The sequence below is a fragment of the Ascaphus truei genome, chromosome 3, assembly GCF_040206685.1.
Source record: "Ascaphus truei isolate aAscTru1 chromosome 3, aAscTru1.hap1, whole genome shotgun sequence".
Lineage (NCBI taxonomy): Eukaryota > Metazoa > Chordata > Amphibia > Anura > Ascaphidae > Ascaphus > Ascaphus truei.
In genome coordinates this window covers 131,399,099-131,422,532 of record NC_134485.1, presented here as the reverse complement: position 1 = coordinate 131,422,532, position 23,434 = coordinate 131,399,099, and the positions used below count along the sequence as shown (strand labels likewise).

Here is a 23,434-nt window from a genome sequence, read left to right as displayed (position 1 = left end):
TAGAGCGCATTGTACCACACTGGAGAGGAGGTAACACATTGAGCCTATTGGGGAGAAGAGAGTCCTATTGGATTTATGAGTTATGTACTCTGTCCCCAATGGGCTTAAATGTAGAATTCGATTTGAAATCCTTTTTGGTGGGTTAGTACCAAATACATCCACATAAGGTGACATGTCATATACATTAGTGTTTAAATTCGCTTATAGCAGTAGGTTCCTCCTACATAAATAAGCACACTATCACTGGTTTAATACATTTTATCTAATCATAATTCGCAATATTATATTAAATATTTTTTTTTTTTTATGTCCTACCTTAAAATTATGCATTTTTATTTTATTTTTATTTATTTTTATTCATTTATTTTTTGTTTATATACATAAATATATATGTTGTTAGTAGTATATGTTCATTGTTTATTGTGTCATGTTTAAAAATATATGTTGTTAGTAGTATATGTTCATTGTATATTGTGTTATGTTTAATGTTGTCATTATGTATAACAGCTGTACAAAATAGTAAGTAGCTTTTTTGTTCAAAGACATTCTCACTGTGCAGTGTCTGATTGCAAACACACTAAGAGCAACTTTATTACAAGCACAGCACATGTGCAATTAGCTACAGGTGGAACTATTTACCCAAATGGTGAAGTCAGTATTTAAAGGACATTTTGGACTTTTTTATTCATATACCCCTGAGGAAGAGAGCAGATCGCTCTTGAAATGCGTAGGGTGGAGGTTCAAGCCCCGCACACATTGGTGTAGTACCCACCGTACATCGGTGAATCAACGAGTACCTGCTGACAAGTTGCGTCCACGAGCGGATAGAGACGCCAGCTAGCAATGAGCAGCAGATAGACGAGCTCACGGTGGTCCGTGGCTGACATCGTGCTGAATCAGCTGCAGCTGAGTTCCATCTGCTCAGACGTGCTTTCTGGAGCTGCAGGAGTCCCCGCTGATGAGCTGCACCCACGAGCCGACAGAGACGCCAGCTAAGCAGAGAGCAGCACACAGATGAGAGGGGATACTCTCTAAAATATCCACTGCCTGCAAACCTATTCCATCTGGTGAGTAGGCATTGCTATCATTAACATTGGTGCTACGGAGCAGTTGAACCACCTATTCAGATTTTTAATTGCTTAAATCTATATGTCCATGCAAATTGTGCATTATATTAAATATTAATTGTTATTAAATGATTTTATTGTCCTAAAAATACCATTTCAGTATTCAGCTGTTATATGTTGTCTTATATGTTGTTTGTTTAATGTTTCAACAGTATTACGCTATGTGTTGTGCTTTCTCTTTGTTTTCAAGCCCACCGTGAGGATCAACAATCTTCACAACCAACAGGCTTGGTTTTCGTATATCCTTTATAGTGGTAAAATTTTATAGGCGCCCACGGAACTATTCCCTGTCCATACTGTTTTCCTGACCAGGGGGTCAGGCTTTGTGTCCTAGGCAGCCCCTTATGTATAGTTTTATTTAATATATAAGGTAATAGTTACTACACCACACACATTGCGGTTAGCGCTACCTGTTTTGTTGTTTATATTTACTGTATGCAATATAGTAAAAGCTGTACAGTATATGGCCTGTATTCACAAAATGTTGCTAAATGTAAAAAAATGCTTAATCAGTGTTTAACGCCCATTGGATTTATTAACCTATTCACTAAGCCATATTGCTATTTGTAAAGAAGTGAAAAGGGCTTTATAACATGCCGATGTCGGCAATATTTTCAATGCGGTGTATGCATGTGAGCAATGTTACTTCTTAACATTCTATTAATCCCAGCAATACTGAACCAGTGGTGCCAAAAATCTTGCCAATTTTTATCACCTACCCTAGGCTGGTGTTAGGACCATGTTGCCTACAGTGTGTGTATGTATGTATATAAATGCTGTATATATATATATATATATATATATATATATATATATATATATATATATATATAGTGCTCAAAGCTGTGACCATGCAGCAAGCTTAAGCCTATAGGGAACCATGTTAAAAATGGTTTTTGAGGCAAAAAGTGACACTGTGTGCTCATTTGCATGTAATTTCCCAGAATCCCTTGCTGCAGTGGAAGTGCTGTATGCTGGGTGATAATGGGGAAAGGCGGGGTTGCAGACCTGCCTAAGACATGCAGATGAGCATACAGTTTATTTGCATATATATATATATATATATATATATATATATATATATATATATATATATATATATATATATATATATATATATATATATATATATATATATATATATATATATAATCAAAAAAATAAATAGATGATACCGTTCTGTGGCTAACGAAATGCTTTTATTTGTGCGAGCTTTCAAGATACACTGATCTCTTCTTCCGGCGATGTTTCATTGTAACATCGCCGGAAGAAGAGATCAGTGTATCTCGAAAGCTCGCACAAATAAAAGCATTTCGTTAGCCACAGAACGGTATCATCTATTTATTTTTTTATTTTTTTGATTATTGAAGCTCGGCTAACACGGTACTGATACCTCTACATGTATATATTTATATATATATATATATCAGCGAGCATTAGCTTATAAGGGTTCCATGTAAAAATGGATTCCAGGCAAAAGGTGACACGGTGTGCTCATTTGCATGTCATTTTCCAGAATCCTAGGTGATAATGGTGAAAGGCAGGGTTGCTGACCTGTATAAGACATGTAAATGTGCTCACAAGTGATCTTTTTATTTGCTATATATATACACACACACACACACACACACACACCTGTATATATAATGACCCTTATATACATAGGCAAGATAAAACCAGACAACCTGGAATAGGTGATAAAAAATAATATTACCATTGTAGAACATTAATATGCATGTATTAATCTCTATGTACCCCAAGCGGACACCTAGTACAGGTCAACCAATGACTACTGTAGCTGCCCATTTGGCTACAAAAAGCTTAATACTTGCACATATAGATGTTATGCCTTTTGTGTTTTATTTGTAGGATATTTATAGTGTATGTTAACCTATTTGGAACTTGAATTCATTCCTTTGCAATGCATTGGCATAATTAGGTATCAAAGAAGTTAAATCGTTTTCTTTCATAGGGTTTTGTTAGAAATACTATTCTATAAACCTAATGGGAGACAAGTGGAATATCTCCCATCCCTCCACAATTGCATTATGCTGATTTTTGAGTTATTGTTTATTTGTATTGCTAGAGCTGTTTAATACCGAGTTCATGCAATTTTCTTGCATGGAAATGAGATGAATATCACTTCCCATTTAGGAATAAATAATTCCTAATGAATATGGCAGTAATTGTAAAAAAAAATTGCCTCAGTTCTATTTCTTAAAAACGCCATATTTTAACGCAGATATTGCGACTTTTATTGAATCTAGACCTACTGTATGTACAGTAACTTGTTTTAGTGTGTGTATCAATCTTGCATTGTGAAAACTTTCTAAATTGAGAGTGGAACCATAAGAAAATATTAGAAAAAATCAGGTTTATTCAAATAAACAATGTATGGGGTACTAAGATCTAGAGATGTGCGAAACTGTCAAAATTCGGTTCCCGAAATCCGTTTAGAATTCGCCATTGACTGCAATCTGGACAGATTTTTGGCAATCCGCGGACAGATTGCATAAAAAATTCTAAAACAAGGGTGTATTATTACCTTGTGGAAACAGGGGAGCTGCGTTTGGATTCAGAACATGAGTCGACTTTAAAGCTGGTTTGACTAATCATGTCAGCATTATCCTGGTCAGAGTGAGCAAAAACAGCTTGGGAGGCGTCGGGGAGACTGTGAAGATCCATTTTAGACCTCCTGTAAACCAAGCAACAAATATGTTTAGAAGTCAAAGAAAGAAGGAGTACAAAATATTATATTTTTGTTATTACTACATCCTTATCCTTAATTATCCTTACTAAATATTGTAGGAGTTCAAGGGGTAAAGTGATGTTCTTGGTTGCACAAAAGAACTAAAAATGGACAGAACATGTTTTCCACTATCATTTTTTCAGGGCGCTGACAGGGGGCAAGAACTGGAAAACAATAGTCACCGACCTGGCGGAGTTTGACGTTTACATTGTAAAATGTACTAAAATGAATATTTTACATATCTCCAAATAGAAAACTGCTGGTATGGAACAGCTCTCAATGAAAATGTAAGTCTAAACATTTTTGGAGTAGCTACAATAAACTGGATTTTTTTTTGTGACAGGATTGGAACTGGGGGATCCGCTGGAGGTAACCCTTGCCATTTCAAAACAGCAAAACTGCAACAACAAAAATCAACCTTATGGTGTTACCTAATAATGGCTTCCTCAGTCAGTGTAGCTCATCAGCTACAATGTATCCTTATATTAGTACGGTAACATTATCTATTATCTATTGTATCCCAGCTGACAATGCTGGGAATTTTGTCAATAAATTATCCCAAACAGGAAAGTGTTGCAAAGATCTTGCACTGTTTGGGAGGTGGGTGAAAAGCTGGTATATAAATCAAAGGATGCTTTAAATCTCAAAAATGGCATGAAGAGTTGAATGATAAAAAAAAAATGCAGTACGTATTATCTAATACTGCAGAAATGATTTCACATGTGTTTGCTGCTTTAAGCTCCAGACCCCCAGATTTCCAAGCTACATTAGCACCTGGTTGGTAACTAGGGGAAGTTACGAGCATTTCTTTCTGGTTTTAAAAGTGGCATTAAATAGCCATCCAATAATATTGAGGCTTCCCATTGGTCCGAGATTTGGCAAGCGTTTTGTAAAAACTGGAGGGAGATTTAAAATCCGGTAACTTAATAGGAAAGTATCTCTGAACTCGTGTGGTCCCCGGTGCGGGGAAAAAAAAAAAAAAAAAGAAGAAGCTTCCCCCTCCTCTTCCTCTCAATGCTGTAATATATATTGCTGTTTTATATTGATGAAACTACCCTCATCCAGCACAAGTCAAATATGTGCCCTCTACTGTTTTTCTTTTACAAGAGAGATTGTTCACATGTCAACTGTCAAGATATACTGCATTTCTATATGAGTAGCACCATGGTTAATACTAGACACATGATACATAAAGCTTGGCCCCTGCAGACGCACTTACCAGAATGCCCTCCTACTGTCTCTGTACGTTCTTCCTACCTACCAATTAGATTGTAAGCTCTTCGGAGCAGAGACTCCTCTTCCTAAATGTTACTTTTATGTCTGATGCACTTATTCCCATGATCTGTTATTTGTATTATTTTTTATTTATATGATTGTCACATGTATTACTACTATGTACATTAATGGCGCTATATAAATAAATACATACATACATACATACATACATGCTCACCTATCAGTTTGAAGCATTGATCTGGTACTTTGAGTATCATAGTCTGAATAAATGCTTCTCCCATCTTCTCCATTTCTTATTTGCTTCCCGAATCTCTTGTCATGCAAACTGCAGGAAAAAATGGAACCTTTAAAAATCAGTCCCCGGATACAATCTGTTTGTGTTCAGTACTGTAGCTACTTTCCTACTTATGCTTTCTACAAAGCCAGAATACTTTTCTGTGTTCAGTCTGAAGATAAAAGGTCTGTTTATTGTTACCTATGTGGGCTGGAGCAAGGAGATCCTTGATTAATGGTGGGCCAGAGATGCAGTATACATTACATAATATTGTACACAAACTACTACTGTTACAATGAGAGCCACATAAAAGAGCTTACAGTAAATAAGGGTTTGAAGAACAGGGAGATGAAGTAACTTGGACAAAGTTGTACCTTAGTCCAAATACACTTTTACAACTACATGTCACTCAATGGATATCTTTTTTTTTTTTTTCTGATGCAGGGATCATGTTGTAGCTGTTAAAGGTGCAATACCTCTGCTCATTGGATATGCTTTACCCAGTAGTTTACTAAAATTGGAGGATACACAGATAAGAATGGTGTTGCAGAAACGCCTAAAAATGACGGCCAATAGGAATTTTCTAACTGTTTTAATACGCAACCATGATCATTGATCACTGCACTATTTGCAATTGATGTCATTTTCCCACAACTATGCATGTGTCCTTAACAAGTCTGGAATAAAAGCGGTTTGTATTAAATATTTGGTGACATTTCTATTGTACTTTTAACAGTTAGGCTTGTAGACTAAAATGTTGAAAGCTAATAAACATCACCTTTTCTAAAATGCACAAAATGGTAAAGAATGCAAGACAAATGTTTATGGCAACTGCAATCTATGTTGCTGGTCTTGGACCAGGGTTCCCAATATCAGAGGGCAGTGTATGCAAATGTTGCCAGACTTGCCCGCCCATAGAAATAATTTGCACTGCTGGGGAATGCCACAGTTGGGGTCCTGAGGCATTCACCAACAGCAGGGGAACATATGTCTGCTTACATCTGTATTAATCCGTGTGTAAATATTCATGCAGGGAGTCCAAATTATTCATATGTATGTATATTTAATTTTATTTATATAACGCCAAACGTGTATGCAGCACTCTAGTAAATTACAATACAGGGAGAATAAACTACACACAATGCGGGTAAGAGCCGCAATTACATGATAACATAAGGCATGGGGAGTTCCTGTCACAAAGAATTTACAATCTAAGTCTACAAACTAATCATGAATGTAGGTTTTATTTACATAGAATTGCTAGAGGGTTGCTAAGAATTGCTAAGGGCTAACGGCTGTTTGTGCCAGAAGAACAGAAATGATAGCAGTTATTATAATATGTTTCCCATACAGCATTGACTGTATTGTACATCCAGGGACTGAGTTATGAGTGACGAGACAACTACTGTACACCCAGGGACTGGGGAGGGAATGACAATATGCATACTGTACACCCAAGGACAGGGAGGGGTGTGACAATATGCATACTGTTCACCCAGGGACAAGGGGGGTGACAATATGCATACTGTACACCCAAGGACAGGGGAGGGGAGTGACAATATGCATACTGTAAACCAAGGGACAGGGAAGGGGAGTGACAATATGCATACTGTACACCCAAGGACAGAGAGGGAAGTGACAATATTAATACTGTACACCCAAGGACAGGGGGGGGGGGGTGATATTTGCATACTGTATACCCAAGGACAGGGGAGGGGAGTGACAATATGCATACTGTACATGCAGGGACAGGGGAGGGGAGTGACAATATGAATACTGTAAACCAAGGGACAGGGGAGTGGAGTGACAATATGCATACTGTACACAAGACTGACAGGGGAGGGAAGTGACAATATGCATACTGTACACCCAGGGACGGGGAGGGGAGTGACAATATGCATACTGTACACCCAGGGACAGGGGAGGGGAGGGGAGTGACAATATGCATACTGTACACCCAGGGACAGGGGAGGGGAGTGACAATATGCATACTGTACACAAGACTGACAGGGGAGGGGAGTGACAATATGCATACTGTACACCCAGGGACAGGGAGGGGAGTGACAATATGCATACTGTACACCCAGGGACAGGGGAGGGGAGTGACAATATGCATACTGTACACCCAAGGACTGGGAAGGGGAGTGACAATATGCATACTGTACACCCAAGGACGGGGGGGGAGTGACAATATGCATACTGTACACCCAGGGACAGGGGGCTGACAATATGCATACTGTACACCCAGGGACAAGGGGGGGTGACAATATGCATACTGTAAACCAAGGGACAGGGAAGGGGAGTGACAATATGCATACTGTACACCCAGTGACAGGGAGGGGAGTGACAATATGCATACTGTTCACTCAGGGACCGGGGGGGGGGGGGGGGGTGACAATATGCATACTGTAAACCAAGGGACAGGGAAGGGGAGTGACAATATGCATACTGTACACCCAGGGACAGGGAGGGGAGTGACAATATGCATACTGTACACCCAGGGACTGGGAAGGGGAGTGACAATATGTATACTGTACACCCAAGGACAGGGGAGGGGAATAACAATATGCATACTGTACACCCAAGGACAGGGGAGGGGAATGACAATATGCATACTGTACACCCAGGGACAGGGAAGGGGAGTGACAATATGCATACTGTACACAAGACTGACAGGGGGGGGGAGTGACAATATTCATGCTGTACACACAGTGACAGGGGAGGGGAGTGACAATATGCATACTGTACACCCAGGGACAGGGGAGGGGAGTGACAACATGCATACTGTACACACAGTGACAGGGGAGGGGAGTGACAATATGCATACTGTACACCCAGGGACAGGGAGGGGAGTGACAATATGCATACTGTACACCCAGGGACTGGGAAGGGGAGTGACAATATGCATACTGTAAACCAAGGGACAGGGAAGGGGAGTGACAATATGCATACTGTACACCCAGGGACAGGGAAGGGGAGTGACAATATGTATACTGTTCACTCAGGGACAGGGGGGAGTGACAATATTCATACTGTACACACAGTGACAGGGGAGGGGAGTGACAATATTCATACTGTACACCCAGGGACAGGGGAGGGGAGTGACAATATGCATACTGTACACCCAGGGACAGGGGAGGGGAGTGACAATATGAATACTGTACACCCAGGGACAGGGGAGGGGAGTGACAATATTCATACTGTACACCCAGGGACAGGGAAGGGGAGTGACAATATGCATACTGTACACCCAGGGACAGGGGAGAGGAGTGACAATATGTATACTGTACACCCAGGGACAGGGGAGGGGAGTGACAATATGCATTCTGTACACAAAACTGACAGGGGAGGGGAGTGACAAAATGCATACTGTAAACCCAGGGACATGGAAGGGGAGTGACAATATGCATACTGTACACCCAAGGACAGGGCGGGGAGTGACAATATGAATACTGTACACCCAGGGACTGGGAAGGGGAGTGACAATATGCATATTGTACACCCAAGGACAGGGAGGGGATGACAATATGCATATTGTACACCCAAGGACAGGGAGGGGATGACAATATGCATACTGTACACCCAAGGACAGGGGAGGGGAGTGACAATATGCATACTGTACACCCAGCAACAGGGGAGGGGAGTGACAATATGCATACTGTAAACCAAGGGACTGGGAAGGGGAGTGACAATATGCATACTGTACAACCAGGGACTGGGAAGGGGAGTGACAATATGCATACTGTACACCCAGGGACAGGGGAGGGGAGTGACAATATGCATACTGTACACCCAGGGACTGGGAAGGGGAGTGACAATATGCATACTGTACACCCAGGGACTTGGAAGTGGAGTGACAATATGCATACTGTACACAAGACTGGCAGGGGAGGGGAGTGACAATATGCATACTCTACACACAGTGACAGGGGAGGGGAGTGACAATATGCATACTGTACACAGTGACAGGGGAGAGGAGTGACAATATGCATACTGTACACACAGTGACAGGGGAGTGAATGACAATATGCATACTGTACACCCACTGACAGGGTAGGGGAGTGACAATATGCATACTATACACCCAGTGACTGGGAAGGGGAGTGACAATAGCCATACTGTACACCCAGGGACAGGGGAGAGGAGTGGCAAGACAGCTACTATCTCCTCTCTGTTTTTGGTAATTGATAATTCTCCTCTTCATCAGATGGTCAAAGTAAGATATCTTCTTGCATTACTAAGAAATGTTGACATTCCTAAGAAATTTAGAGAGCGAAAACTATTGCTTAAAAGGTATAGTTTTCTGACCCATCCGAGCGAGGCATTGATGTGGTACTGCGCAGACTCTGTGCATCAATGTCTGAACGGATGCTTCTTCCATCTTCTCCTTTTCCAGTTTGTTTACCAGTTTTTTTGTCCAGTGTACTATAAGCAAAAATATAATCACTGAATGCAGGAAAAGACCATTGGACATGTTAACAACATAATACAGTCCCAAGACTATTCAGGAATGATAGAATTGGGAGTATCCAACGCGACCTGACAATACATACATTAACAACATATTGCATCAATGTTAACTATTGACAAAAGCAGGTTTTAAAGTATGCGTGGGGTAGCAAACTGGGATTGTTACCTTAACTCAGTAAGTTGCACGTCATTATAATGTAGGAACTATGGATGAAATACTGTGGATACACTCCTACTTATTCTATAATATTTCTTATATTATTTACTAATAAAGTATTTTAAGTCACTTACCATTATTCAATTCACTAGCTTAGAGTGCATTCTGAGGGACTCTACAGTATCTCTTTTCCTTCTTAGCAGTACTATTAGTGTCCCTATTGCACCTTGCTACTATACTATTCCAAGGCTGACGCAAGAGCTTCAGTTCCCATTTCCCGTTTCTCCATCAATTTGCATAGGAGAATGTATTCATGCAGTGACTCCAAATTACACAAAATCATGTATCATTTTATTTATATAGCACCAGCAGTGTATGCAGCACTCTACTAATTTACAATAGTGTGGATATGAAGTACACACAATGTGGATAAAAGAGACAAGTAAATAAGAACAAAAGGCAAAGGGAGTCCCTGCCATGAAGAATTTTCAATCTAAGTCTACAATCTAATCATGGGTAGGTGTATTCCATTTTGTTTACATAGAATTGTCAAAGGTTTATGTGACCTTTGTGCCATACGAACAGAAAGGAAATGTAATTATAATACGTTTCTCATATAGAAGTGACGCACTGTACACCCATTTACTGGGTTGTGAGTGACAAGACAACTACTTGTGGGGGAGTGTCAAAATGCATACTGTAAGTACACCCAGGAAATATGGGGACTGACAAATGCATACTGTACACCCAGGTAGGGGCGGGGGGAGGGGATTGACAATACACAAATACCCAATGACAAGATGGCTACTGTCTATCTCCTCCCTGTTTTTGTTAATTACTTATTCTACTTTTTATTCATCAGATGGCCAAAGTAAGCATCTACTAAGAAATGTTGACATTCCTAAATCTATAAAGCGAAAATAATTGCTAAAAAGGTATAGTTTTCTCACCCATCCGAGCGAGGCATTGATGTGGTACTGCGCAGACTCTGTGCATCAATGTCTGAACGGATGCTTCTTCCATCTTCTCCTTTTCCAGTTTGTTTACCAGTTTTTTTATCCAGTGTACTACAAGCAAAAATATAATCACTGAGTGAAGGAAAAGACCATTGGACATGTTAAGAACATAAAACAGTTACAAAACTATTCAGTATTTGCAGAATTGTGATATCCCAATGCTGCCTGGCAATATTATACATAACAACATATTGCATGAATGTTAACTATTGAGAAAAACAGGTTCTAAAGTACGTATTCATATTTAAATGTTGTTTGTTATTCCAACAAATAATAATTTGGTTTCACCTTTTTATATTATAAAAAATCAAAAACTTTATTTAAAATATATGGGATTGGGTATATGTATTAAACCAGGGGTGCGCAAAGTTTATTTGCTGCGCCCCCCCTGCCTGCTCTCCTCTGTTGGTGCACCCCCCTCCCTTACCTCGTGTGACATCACATGACCCACGGCGTCATTTGACATCACGTTACCATGACAACCGTGAAGTCACATGACCCCGTGGCGTCATTTTACGCCGCGTTGCCATGGTCACGCGTCCTGAAGCTGGCTGAACCACGGTAAGTAGAGGTTGCAGAGGCCTTGCGCGGTCCCCCGGCATTTAATTTAAATGCCTTGGGGAAGAGCGCGGGACCTCTGCAACCGCTCGCGCCCCCCCAAAAAAATCTTGCACTCCCTGCGCACCGCTTTATTAGACTAAACAATGGTATGATTGCTGTGATGTTGACTCTAAGGCCCAAATCCACAAAGGTCTATTATTGACCTAACAAGGTTAAGTGCTAATAAGTCTCTTCAAAGCACTGTAGTTCACACATAGCACATGAAGTGCTCCTAAATTGTAACCCCTTTAGGCACTGCATACATATCACACATCCTATGCTGTTGGCTATATTATTGTTTTGTTTACTCTTTTCTCTATGCCAGTGAAAGAAATTCAAAGGACAAAGTATACAATTGGTAGTTTAGGACCTCTTGAAAGAGTCTTCCTTGATGTGGTTGCAGGCTTCAAATGTTTTGGCCAAAGGATTGAACTAAATGCCCATACTTATGAGCGTAAAAAATTTGAAAGAACAAAGAAATTAACTAAATAATTTGTCACATTGGATGAGCATTGGGGCTTCTTTGTTTACTGTTGTATATTTAAAGTCACTCGTCCAGTACCACTCCATTGCCATAAATAAAGATATACTGTACATATATAATTATATGGCTATGGGTTTTGAGCTTTCTAAGATTGTTATGTTTAATGGTGGACTCTTGAAAGCGCACTAACAGTTGTTAATGGCTGGTTTTCGGCCAGAAAGGGCATTGCATTAACTAAAAGGGCCATTAGTGCTAATGTTATGAAAGAAAAGGCGTTCCTCCGGACAATGGCTATGCACATAGGGTTGCCAGGTGTCTGATTTTGAACCGGACAGACCGGTAGTTTGCCGATCTGTCTAGTAAAAAATGAGAGGTAATACTGGATATATATGTGTCCGGTATTTTCCTCTCTGGACGTGTAGGCAGCAGGAGTGTGAAGGGTGGCCGGGTGCAGCGTCCCTGCTCCTACCTCTGATTCAGAAGCAGGCTGAAGCGTCTGGTAACCAGGGCAATGGGCAGCGTCATCCCCCTCCCCCGCCTTCAAGCAAATGAGAAGACTAACCAATGGAAGGGCTCAACATCATTAAGGAGCATGCACAGCTCCCCCATTTGCATGCTGGGAAATGTAGTTTCCTTCCATCTTTGTATGTGGGAGAGAGAGAAGAACTCCACTCTGTCCCTGTCTCCACAAGTAAGATACAGGAGGAGGAGAGGATGAAAAATGAGGATGAGGAGGTGGTGAGGAAAGAGGATGAGGAGGTTGTGAGGAAGGAGGGGGGTGAGGAAGGAGCAGGGGGGTGAAGGTGAGGAAGGAGGAGGGAGAAGGTGAGGAAGGAGAAGGATAGGGGGTGAAGGTGAGGAAGGAGGAGAAGGAGTGGATGATGATGAGGAAGGAGGAGGGGGTGGTGATGTGAGAGGATGAAGAGGGGGAGGATGGGAGGGAGAGGATGGGGGGAGAGGATGAGGGGGGTTGCAACAATCTTGGAAGTAGTGGGAGAGAAAGATTAAGATCAGTATAGCTCGCCATGTATGACTGCAGGTATGTTATTTATAAATTATCTGACCGTTATGTCTTTTTTCTAAATTCCACTCTACGCATGCACCAATTTGCTCCATTTCATATTCTATTTTGTAAAAAATGCTGGGAGGGCGCTCAATCCCTAAACCTCTCCCAGACATTTTTACGAAATAGAATATGAAATAGTATAAATTGGTGCATACATGTACGTGGAGTGAAATTTAGAAAAAATGACATAACGGTCTGATAATTTATAAAGAACATAACTCCCCACTGACTTTTCGAGCGCACCGCATTTTTCACCGTTATGTCCAGTATTTTTTGAGAAGCCACCTGGCAGCCCTATATGCACAGAACTCCGTTATAATTAATGCAGGGATTCAGTTTGGTACGGGTGAGTTTTGGGAAGAGTTTAAGTAATTTATTACCTCTCTCTTTCTTCCTCCCCCCTTCAATCTCAATATCTCTCAATCTCTCTCTCAATCTCTCTCTCAATCTCTCTCTCAATATCTCTCAATGTCTCACAATCTCTCTCAATATCTCTCAATGTCTCTCTCTATCTCAATATCTCTCAATCTCTCTCTATCTCAATTTCTCTGTCAATCTCTCTGTCAATCTCTCTGTCAATCTCTCTGTCAATCTCTCTCTCCCTCTCCCTTTCCCATATTTCAGGTTCTGGGTCGGAATAATGCCACCTTTAGGTAAGAGATACTTGACACAAGTTATGTTATTTCAAGCTAAGCAAAGGCAGTGCTTAGTAAACATGGCATTAAGCCTATGCTAATGAGATAACTAATGGGGCGTTAGTTTTCATATGATTAACTTAGTGGATATGTATTAACATCAGGTAAAATAACTTCCGTTAATTACTTTGATAATGTCCCGTTATTAGCACTGTGTTAACGGAAGTCTGTGGATCTAGGCCTTATTGAATAAATAAGATTGTGCCGATTTGAGAGCACCAATAAATTAGATGGGGCTATTCATGTGATAGCGCTGAATTGGCATTATTGCCCTTTATTGAATAAGGTCTTGCAAAAGTTTTGTTTTAAGAAGTCATATGTAAATGGGCAGTATAATTTAAAGTTGTAAAGCATCAACTGAATGTTGTTTATTTTTGTGTCAATATATTAAAGTGCTTTACATCAAATAGTGATTTGGAATAGTTGGGGGCGGAGTTGTTCAGATAATTATTTGAATGGGATTTATGTGCACAATTTTTCTCTCTCACAGATTTATTGAGATCCATAAACTTTGAGTTCTTACTCAAGAAATCAGTGTCAGATGTACAATGTAGATTTTATAATGTTATGTATAGCATATCATGATCTTCTCTGGTTGATTAATCTGTATCAATAGTACAGAATTTGGTTTCTTTATATTTCACACAGATGTAGCCTGAGACTATAATAAAGGCTCTTTTTGTTGCATGTCACAGATATACTTTTCTGTATTCTGTATTCCTCTAGGGGATTGTTTTACTCCATTATACCGAATAAGAAAATCTAATATGCTATGATATGTGTTCTATTCTGTTGATATTTTTTTGGAAATGCAACATCAAATTATACACCTTTTAATGCTAAAAATTAATCATTGCCATCTTTTGATGCCCACTATTAATTCACTCCACACCCCTTCCCATCTAACAACTCTTTTAATTTACAGGATGAGAGCCACAGGGTTCCCTCAGCTGAACAACGTTATCACTATATCAATTCTTGGTTTCACGCCCAGATTTAAATCTCCCGCATTTCACAGCTCAATAGGAAGCCGCAACGGATAACGTTATGATTTCCTATTGGTTTTTGTGATGGAGGAAATTGAAACTGCCATTTTGTTTCCCCAGTAGAGGACTGAAACACAGGTACTTTCACCAGTAAGTACTGTATCTCAGGAACCGTGGGGTCCCCAGATCTGAATATAGCACCGTACAGCTCCGGAAACTCCCAGATTTCATTCGAATAAATAAAAAATAAAAAACGAGTGTGTAAAAAACTAACTTGAGCAACAGGGAGTAAGTACTGTTTTAACTTAGTAAATTACTCTTCATTGTAATGTAGTATAGCATGGGTCCCCCTTGGTCCCCTACCTCTAGCAGCAGCTGCTCCTGTCGGGAGGTTGGGGGAGAATGTGTGGTAGTTGCGGTAGGCGACTTGATCACCGGAGGCTACCGGCAGCTCCCCTTGCAGGGCAGCATCATCTTGGCTGCAATTGCGCATGCGCAGTGCTAGGTGCAAAGCAGCATAGCAGGAAAGTCCCTTACGGGGATTACAGTTTGGGGTGTCGGAGCACCTGGCAGGTACTACAAGTGCACCAACTATAAACATGTTAGTGGGGGCAGTGCTGCTGGCTCACACATTTGGGTGGGAGTTGCTACTCGTGGACACCAGGGTGGTTGGGTGCCCGAGGGACTTTGTGGGACTATATCGCCAGTGTGTGGACACCGGGTTGGTGGTTACTGGAGGGCATGGTCGTGCATGACCAGGTGTGGGGAGCTGTGTATATATATGTTCAGTATTCTTTCACAAGCAGTAAAACTGTTATACAAACCAGCATGTGTTACATTGTATGGGGTTCCTGTAACGGGGTTATCCCACATAGTAGGATCCCGTACAGGTGGAGGCGATACCGGTTACCTACTCAGATACACCCCAGGCTCCCAGCAGCGGAGGCTCAGGCCTCCTGTGAGCCTCAGGTAAAGCAGCACATACACCGTAGCCGCCATATCTCCCAGAGGGTGGGAGAAGGTGCGCTACAGTAGGAATTACGGATGAAAGCAATATGTTTTTTCTAACATTTTCAATAGTATAAAAAGGAAAATAAAATAAAAGATTATTTCTTAGAAACATATTGTAAATGACAATTAAACATAAAATCCATACTAAAAGCCGTATGCATTATATATGCTGCGACATGTGCTACTGTGCTTTTTAAAGTTAGTTTTGTAGACTAAAATGCTCAAAGCTAATAAACTTACAATATATTTTTCTGCTACACTCAATGATAAAGAATGGAAGATAAATATTTATTGCAACTACAATCTATGTAACCAGAAACCCCCATATCAGAGACCAGTGTATACTGTACAAACGTAACCTTTCCTGGAGTCGCCAGTAATGAAGCATTTTGCCATTGCCATTTCTCCAGAGATGTAAGAGCTTTGGAGAGATCAGTCATTAACCTACCCACAGCAATAATCCCCACTGCTGAGGAATGACACGGTTGGGTTCCTGAAACATTCTCCAATCAGCGGGGGAACATAAGTCTGGCGACATCTGTATTAATTATATGGTTACTCCTTCCCATTAATGATCCGTGGGACAATGTATTTATGCAGGGAGTCCAAATGACTCAAAATCATATATACGTTTATATAATAACAATACAAGAAAAATGAAGTACAAGTAAATGATAATATAAGGTGAGTCCCTGCCACAAAGAATTTACAATCTATGTCTACAATCTAATCATGAATAGGAAAAAAGTTATATATACTCCTGCGCACGGAATCCGTTAAAAAAGAACCCTAGTTCTTAGAGGTCAAGAGATTTCAAATGAGACCACACTCTAAATGTGTGCGATTCAAATATACTTTTAATAATATCAATAACCTAATAGTTCTGAAAATAAAATACAAAAATATGAAATTATCCCAGCTGGGTGTAAAATAAACCAAATAACATTTAAACTCATAAAACTTAATCAAAAAAATGCCCTAATAGGGGCCTGTTAAAACAAACACTTTTTACTTGCAAAATGATTAAGCATACATATGTTGTATTTGCATATACATGGATAACAATCTTAAAGATCTTCTAATGTCCACCCTAGTATAACAGGTGCATCCACTTAGAACTACTTGTTAGAAACTTCAAAAATGATAAGTTCTTTAGTGTATATCCCAGTATTGGTGGAAACACTTTGAGTTGTGTTAAATTGGTATAAGTGATATGGGGAATGGCAACACTGTGTGCTTCTAGTATCTATGATGTTTGCTGGCTGGTCAAGAGGAAAGAGATGTCAAATAAGTCACAGATCTTTTGAGCAGACTTTGTGCACTCTGTTTTTCAACCCTCATAGAGTGAAGATGTATTCAGGTGTGTGTTTAGGCAAAGCTAGTGAGTAGCCTTTCCCCTAGAGCCTACACAACTCTTAGCACATTAATCCCAGGGCTTCGTCAGGGGTTGGATGGGAGAAACGCGTAGGGTTAATTTTTTCAAGCATCAACAACCAGTGGGAGAAGCGCTACATGCATAGAAGTGAGAGGAGGAATTTTCAAATCTTGTTGGAGCCAACACCGGATGAATGGCTGTGGCAGGAGACGTGAGACGCAGGCATCACACGCAAGATGCGGAAGTTGCAGACGCACCCTGACATCACGGAGAAGACTGCAGTCCAACAAACACTCTGGCCGAGCAGTGGAGGGGGAAGTGAGACAGCAAGTGAGTCGCAGTACCCCTCAGGATCCCGGCAGCAACTGCATATTAAAGCTAGGAGCGGCAAAGTGAGGAGGTAAAGCACCCATATCTGCACTATCAGTGGAGACAGGGATTAATGTGCTAAGAGCTGTGTAGGCTCTAGGTGAAAGGCTACTTACCAGTTTTGCCTAACACACACCTGAATACATCTTCACTTTATGAGGGTTGAAAAACAGAGTGCACAAAGTTTGCTCAAGAGATCTGTGACTTATTTGACATCTCTTTCCTCTTGCCCAGCCAGCAAACATCATACAGTAGATACAGAAGCACACAGTGTTGCCATTCCCCATATCACTTATACCAATTTAACACAACTCAAAGTGTTTCCACCAACACTGTGATATACACTAAAGAACTTATCATTTTTGGATTTTCTAACAAGTAGTTCTAAGTGGATGCACCTGTTTTACTAAGGTGGACATTAGAAGATCTTTAAGACTGTTACCTATGTATATGCAAATACAACATATGTATGCTTAATCATTTTGCAAGTAACAAGTGTTTGTTTTAACCAGCCCCTATTAGGGCATTTTTTTTGATTAAGTTTTATGAGTTTAAATGTTATTTGGTTTATTTATTACCCAGCTGGGATAATTTCATATTTTTGTATTTTATTTTCAGAACTATTAGGTTTTTGATATTATTAAAAGTATATTTGTATCGCACACATTTAGAGTGTGATCTCATTTGAAATCTCTTGACCTCTAAGAACTAGGGTTCTTTCTTAACTGATTCCATGCGCAGGAGTATATATAACTTTTTTCCTTTTTGTATACATAGAGGAATTGAAGATTCCCTGCTATATACTCCAGCAGCAAGTGTCATTTCCTCCTATATAGTGAGTATAATACCAACTCTACCATTGTTACAAGTCCATCCAGCGCCATCTTTCTTTCCATAATCATGAATAGGTTTACCATTTTACATACATAGGATTGTTAGAGGTTTGGGGGCTGGTGGGAGTGACAATATGCATACTTTACACCCAGGGACTATGGGGTGATTGACAATACGCATATGCCAAGTAATAAGACAGCTATTGTCTATCTCCTCCCTGTTTTTGGTAATTTCATAATTCCATTCTTCATTCATCAGATGGCCAAAGTAAGATATCTGCTTGCGTTCCTATGAAATCTATAAAGCGAAAAATAATTGCAAAAAAAAAAGTATTGTTTTCTCACCCAGCAGAACGAGGCATTGATGTGGTACTGCGCAGACTCTGTGCATCAATGTCTGAACGGATGCTTCTTCCATCTTCTCCTTTTCTAGTTTGTTTACCAGTTTTTTTGTCTAGTGTACTACAAGAAAACATATAATCACTGAGTGTAGGAAAAGACCATTGGACATGTTAAGAACATAATACTGTTCCAAGACTATTCAGTAATTGCAGAATATTGGTATCCTAATGCGGGTTGATAATATTATACATATTAAACATAATGTAACATATTGCATGAATGTTAACTGCAGACAAAAACAGGTATAAAAGTATGTATTCATATTTAAAAAATTATTTATGTTATTCCAAGAAATATTAATTTGGTTTCACCTTTTATATCAGAAAATAATCAAACTCTATTTCAAATATATGGGAAGGACTATATGTATTAAGCTAAAGAATGTCATGATAGCTGTGACTTTAACTCTAAGTCTACGGCCCCAGTCATTGCGTGCACGCGGGCGCCGGAGCACCTGATGGCGCGTGCACCAGTTTCAGCCGTGACCTGTGGTCTGTGGTTGCGCTTTTTGTGAAGAGCAGGTGATCCAACGGGGGGGTGGGGTCATGTCAAGGGCGCAGCCATGATATCACGCGGCTTGTTTGCCCTCTGTGGCTGACACTCCGCCTTGACTTGGCCAATGCTCGTGCGCCGCACCAAAAGACAAAAATCTTGTCTTTTGGTAAAAGCAGGCGCACATCGCGCCTACACGCTGACTGTGGCCTGCCCCATAGAGGGCTGCACCTTGTGTTCAGTGCACGCGCCGTCGCACGCGCAGCCGCAGCCACCACAGACAAAGCCTACAACCCAGATCCACAGTGACCCACTATTAATCAAACGAGGCATTAACCTAAATTAACACCTTATTAATAGTGGTGGGCGAACCAGTCCAAATTTGTTTCCTGGATTGTCCTAGATTTTTAAGACCACATCGGCATACCCCACTGAAATCCGTCTGCAGCTTGAGCAACAAAAAAATCCATATGAATTAATTCAATTACGCATTTGGATACAATCTCGGCAGATTTGTAAGAATCTGTTCCGGATTAATCCGTGGAGAGAGAAAGAACCCCCCTCACACCCACCCCTCCCCCTCCCCCCCCCCAGATGGATCTGTGTCCGGATTTTTAACAATACGGACATGGATTACGTATTGCTCTCGAAAGTAAAATCAAAAATCCAACACTGCGGATTTGCATTTTTGAGACTGATATGCGGAAATCAGCGGAACAAAGGAACCATCCAACCCATGTTTATTTATTTGGTATATCCCTGTATACCTTTCCTTTCTAAAAAGAGGTCCTACCTTTTTTTGAACAAATCTATTGTATCGGCCATCACAGTCCCCATGGGTAATGAATTCCACATTTTAACTGCTATTACTGTAAAGAACCCTTTCCTTTGTTGCTGGTGAAATCTCCTTTCCTGTAACCTTAAGGGATGCCCCCGAGTCCTTTGTACTGCCCGTGGGATGAATAGTTCTTTTGAAAGCTCCTTGTATTGTCCCCGAATATATTTGAATATAGTTATCATATCCCCTCTTAGACGCCTCTTTTCTAATGTAAATAAATCTAATTTAGCTAGCCTCTCCTCATAAGTTAGAATGTCCATCCCTTTATTAATTTGGTGGCTCTTCTCTGCACTCTCTCTAGTTCGATAATGTATTTTCTAAGGAGTGGTGCCCGAAATTGTACTCCATATTCAAGTTGTGGTCTTACTAATGCTTTGTAAAGTGGCATAGTTATGTTTACTTCCCTTCCATCCATTGCTCATTTAATGCAAGATAAGATCTTGTTTGCCTTTGCAGCTACTGCATGACTTTGGGCACTATTGCTAAGCCTGCTGTCTACCTGCACTCCTAAATCCTTCTCCATCAAGGATTCCCCTAATGTATCCCCATTTAATTTGTAAATCGCCTGTTTATTCTTGCTTCCCAAATGCATAACCTTACATTTATCTGTATTAAACCTCATCTGCCATTTACCTGCCCAAGTTTCCAGTCTCTCCATGTCCTGCTGGAGAGAAATTACGTCCTGCTCTGATTCTACTACCTTACACAATTTAGTATCATCAGCAAAGATGGAGACTTTGCTCTCGATGCCAACCCAAGGTCATTAATAAACAAGTTAAAAAGCAGGGGTCTCAGTACCGATCCCTGAGGTACTTTACTCACGACCTTAATCCACTCGACCTAAGCCCAACCTGAAAAAGTTCCATTTATGACAACCCTTCAACCAGTTTTCAATCCAGGTGCATATATTTTTACTGAGTCCAATTTGCTTTATTTTGTACACCAATCCCTTGTGTGGAACTGTATCAAAAGCCTTTGCAAAATCTAAATAGACCACATCAATGGCATTACCCTGGTCTAAATTCCTACTTACTCCTCAAAGAAACAAATTAGATTTGTTAGGCATGATCTATCCTTCATAAATCCATGCTGACTATTACTAATCATTTTGTTTTCCATTAGGTATCCTGAATATTATCCTGTATTAAACCTTCAAGTAGTTTCCCAACTATTGAAGTCAGGCTTACAGGTCTGTAATTCCCCGGTTGTGATCTATAGTAGCTCCCTTTTTAAATATAGGCACCACATCTGCTTTACGCCAATCTTGTGGTAATGAGCCTGTGGAAATGGAGTCTTTGAAAATTAAATGTAATGGTTTGGCTATTACTGAACTTAGCTCCTTGAGAACTCATTGATGTATACCATCGGGCCAGGTGCCTTACTAACTTTAATTTTTTCAAGCTGCCTATGAACTTCTTCCTCGGTTAACCAATTGTTTATTAATATGGAGGTTGTGGCTTCCTCCCGCGGCACTACAATTGAAATGGATTCTTCCCTGGTAAACACAGAGGCAAATAATTTGTTTAATACATCTGCTTTTCCCTTATCTCCAATAATCTGCCTGCCCATCTCACACTGAAAGGGTCCTATATTTTCTTTTCTCATTTTTTGTTATTAAGGTACTTACAGAACTTTTTAGGGTTGATCTTACTTTCTATTGCAATCATTTTTTCATTATCCCTTCTTGCTAATTTGATTGCCCTTTTGCAATTTTTGTTACATTCCTTATAATTCTGATACGATGCCTCTTCTCTTCTGACTTAAAGAATGTAAACCCCTGCCTTTTCTTTTCCCTTTCCTCCCCACCTGTTTATTTAGCCACATTGGTTTTGACTTATTTCTTTTATACTTATTACCCGAGGGTATACACTGATAAGTGTGCTTTTCTAACAATGTTTTAAAGACTGCCCATTTATCTTCTACATTTTCCCTGCAAAAACACCATCCCAATGTATTACATGTAGATTAGTCCTCACTTTATTAAAATCTGCCTTTCTAAAGTTAAAGGTCTTTGTTGAACCCAAGTAATCTGTTTTTTGATCATTTATTTCAAATGAGACCATGTTATGATCACTGTTACCCAAATGTTCCAGGACTTGAATATTTGCTATTACTTCTACATTGTTTAATATTACCATATCCAGTATTGCCCCTCTCTTGGTTGGTTCCTCAATAAATTGGGTCATATAATTGTTTTTAAGCACACCCAAAAAACTGTTTCCTTTTGTGGTAATGCTAATCTCATCGCCCCAGTCTATGTCTGAATAATTAAAATCACCCATTATGCAAACATGACCTAGTTTTGATGCTTTCTCCATTTGCAAAAGTATTTTAGCTTCCTCAATCTCACAGATATTTGGTGGTTTATAACATATCCCTACAAACATTTTCTTTATACTTTTACCTCCACTGCTAATTTATATCCACAAAGTCTCTACATTTTCATCATTCCCTTCATAAACATCTTCCCTTATAATAGGTTTTAGATCAGGTTTAACATAAACATACTCCACCGCCTCTTCTATTTGCAGTCACGAGTTTCATCCCACCATGTTTCAGTAATGCCTATGATATCATACTGCTCCCTTGTAGCTATTAATTCAAGCTCCCCCATTTTATCTGTCAGGCTTCTTGCATTAGATGCATGTATTTAAGTTTTTTTTCAGCCTGTACTATTATCTTATCTTCTCCTTCCTTTCTGCGCCAACTTGTTTTAGTCTTTAGAAGTTTTCTAGTATTATCTGTATTTACTATGAGTGTCTCGCTGCTTGTCAAACTCGCACTTTCCCCCATTCTACTTCCATAGCCCCTTGTTTCCTCATCTATTCTATTTAGTTAGATATCTGTTTCATTCCTCTACCCCCTCCATCCTAGTTTAAAATCTCCTCCAACCTTTTTAACATTCTCCCCCCTAGCACAGAAGATCCCTCTCATTGAGATGCAATCCATCCCTAGAATAAAGATGGCACCGCTCAGAAAAGGAGTCCCGTGCTCTAAAAACCCCAAACCCTCCTTTCTACACCACTTTCTTAGCCATGCATTAACCTCCCTAATCTCTGACTGTCTCCCTGCGGTAGCACATGGCACTAGTAGTATTTCAGAAGATATTACCTTGGAGGTCCTTGTCTTAAGCTTTTGGCCAAGATCCCTGAAATAATTTTTTAGGACCCTCCATCTTTCTCTAACTTTTGGACTTACTGAGCCACCGTAGCTCCCTGCAACGTGTGACGTATTGTGAGGATTCCCCTCTGCTG

The 23,434-nt window shown here is 40.1% G+C and overlaps 1 protein-coding gene across 9 annotated transcripts in view; it reads right to left on the bottom strand.

Annotated features, from left to right (window-relative positions):
* Positions 1-23,434, bottom strand: part of SYTL5 (synaptotagmin like 5) — a 564,125-nt gene that overhangs the window by 125,773 nt on the left and 414,918 nt on the right. For all 9 annotated transcript variants that reach the window (XM_075589551.1, XM_075589552.1, XM_075589553.1 and 6 more), the window contains 5 exons: positions 18,794-18,910; positions 10,964-11,080; positions 9,695-9,811; positions 5,330-5,437; positions 3,673-3,822 (listed from right to left, as the gene is read on the bottom strand). In XM_075589551.1, coding sequence (XP_075445666.1) covers positions 3,673-3,822; positions 5,330-5,437; positions 9,695-9,811; positions 10,964-11,080; positions 18,794-18,910 — 609 coding nt within the window. The remainder of the gene's footprint in view (positions 1-3,672; positions 3,823-5,329; positions 5,438-9,694; positions 9,812-10,963; positions 11,081-18,793; positions 18,911-23,434) is intronic.